Source organism: Amphimedon queenslandica, unplaced genomic scaffold (genome assembly GCF_000090795.2).
Source record: "Amphimedon queenslandica unplaced genomic scaffold, v1.1 AMPQUscaffold_13106, whole genome shotgun sequence".
NCBI classification, from domain to species: domain Eukaryota; kingdom Metazoa; phylum Porifera; class Demospongiae; order Haplosclerida; family Niphatidae; genus Amphimedon; species Amphimedon queenslandica.
The window spans coordinates 59,737-61,285 of record NW_003546658.1 but is presented as its reverse complement, the minus strand read 5'-3'; the positions used below and the strand labels follow the sequence as shown (position 1 = coordinate 61,285).

Here is a 1,549-nt window from a genome sequence, read left to right as displayed (position 1 = left end):
AAATGTAATAAAAATTTGGGATGATTTTGGAGCCATTTTTTGAAAAAAACCATGGACTATAGCCTTGGGAATTTTTCAGGATTTTAGCATTTTTAAAAATGGCCATAACTTGAAAAATTGTAATCGGAATCAGCTCAAACTTGCTACACAGCATAAGGACATCAATATGTATCAGGAAATGTAATAAAAATTTGGGGTGATTTCAAAGCCATTTTTTGGAAAAAACCATGGGCTATAGCCTATGGTTTATAGCCTTTTTCAATATGTACACAGTATAATTGGCCACACCCCCACTGACATCCCAATACTATTATTAACCTGAACTATATCATACCTTCATTATTGAAGAGGTCTCACTCCTTGAGTCACTAGTGGCTACTACTGCTAGTGATGCTAAGAGCACTACAAGGAGGCTATTAAACTACTACAGTAGCTAAAACACTTCTTTTCTATAGGTATTCTCTGGAGGTCATGACACTTCTCTGCTAGTGACGGCTAGTGAGGACTACAATAAATTGTTAAATATAATAATGCTTATAGTTCTGTAATGATTCATAACAATTATATTTATTGCTATTTGCTATGTGTTATTATTTGAAAGCTACAATTCTAAAGAGGACTAAAAAAACGAAAAGTCAAGTCTCGCGGATGCGCAGAACTTAAGCAATGCCGCCATGTTGGGGGTTAAATTTTGTTTTCTAATTAAGGAGCAGCTTAAGGGTAACGCCCACTATAACATACAGCAGTGAACAATGAGTGGCCAATGGTGAGTCTTGTCTCTCTCTCTTGTTGTTTCTCTCTTTACTTACCTTCTTCCTTCTCTTCTTTTAATAACATTTCATCATTTCCTATTCTCTCTCTCTCTCTCCTCTTAAATTAGGTCTTATCCCGGGCAGTTCCCCCCACAGGTCAGTCAATACATTGCATTACATCACTGGGTGACAGCTTCTTTATTTACATGTATATTTATTTATTAATATTCTTTATCTACATATATGCATGTAGGCTCAATGGCAGCAGGGTGGTGGTAGTGTTGGTGGTATGGGTCAACAGCAGCAATACATGATGAGGCCAGGAGGTCCGATACAGATGGGCGGAGCTCAAGGAATCACCCCTGGCCTGCCTCAAGGAATGGGCGTGGCTCAAGGAATGCAGGGAATGGGTGTGGCTCAACCTAGGTACCCTGGAATGCCGTATCAACCAGTTAATTCAATGACAGGTACAGTCCTCATGAATAGTTATACATACATGTGTGTACAGTTATGATAATTGTAATTCATACAGTGTAGCAGTGTGTACATGTACTTGTAGTATCCTGCCCTTTGTTAGCTGTAGTGTAGATGCATTACTGATATTGTGTGAACCTAATGTGTTTTTATTTAAGTTAGACTACATTTATTAGAGTCAAAAGCATGAAAAATTAAATAAACAATTAAATAGAATATTAGATGACAGCACAATGTGGCTATACATGTATATATTTATGAATAAAAACACTTGTACATGTATTTATGAAATTACATATCCACTTAATTTCAACATTTAAATA

The 1,549-nt window shown here is 36.5% G+C and overlaps 1 protein-coding gene across 1 annotated transcript; it reads left to right on the top strand.

Annotated features, from left to right (window-relative positions):
* Positions 1 to 709: 709 nt before the first annotated feature.
* LOC109585179 (uncharacterized) lies at positions 710 to 1,410 on the top strand. Its single transcript, XM_020001163.1, has 3 exons — positions 710 to 766; positions 881 to 908; positions 1,006 to 1,410. Exons 1-3 carry the CDS (start codon positions 753 to 755, stop codon positions 1,264 to 1,266), a joined length of 303 nt encoding a protein of 100 aa, XP_019856722.1. The 5' UTR covers positions 710 to 752; the 3' UTR covers positions 1,267 to 1,410.
* The last annotated feature ends 139 nt before the right edge of the window (positions 1,411 to 1,549 follow it).

Bases quoted from the DNA above. Each gene is read 5' to 3' on its own strand.
- LOC109585179 (XM_020001163.1), top strand. The intron at 909-1,005 runs GTCAGTCAATAC...ATATGCATGTAG, and splicing joins CCGGGCAGTTCCCCCCACAG to GCTCAATGGCAGCAGGGTGG.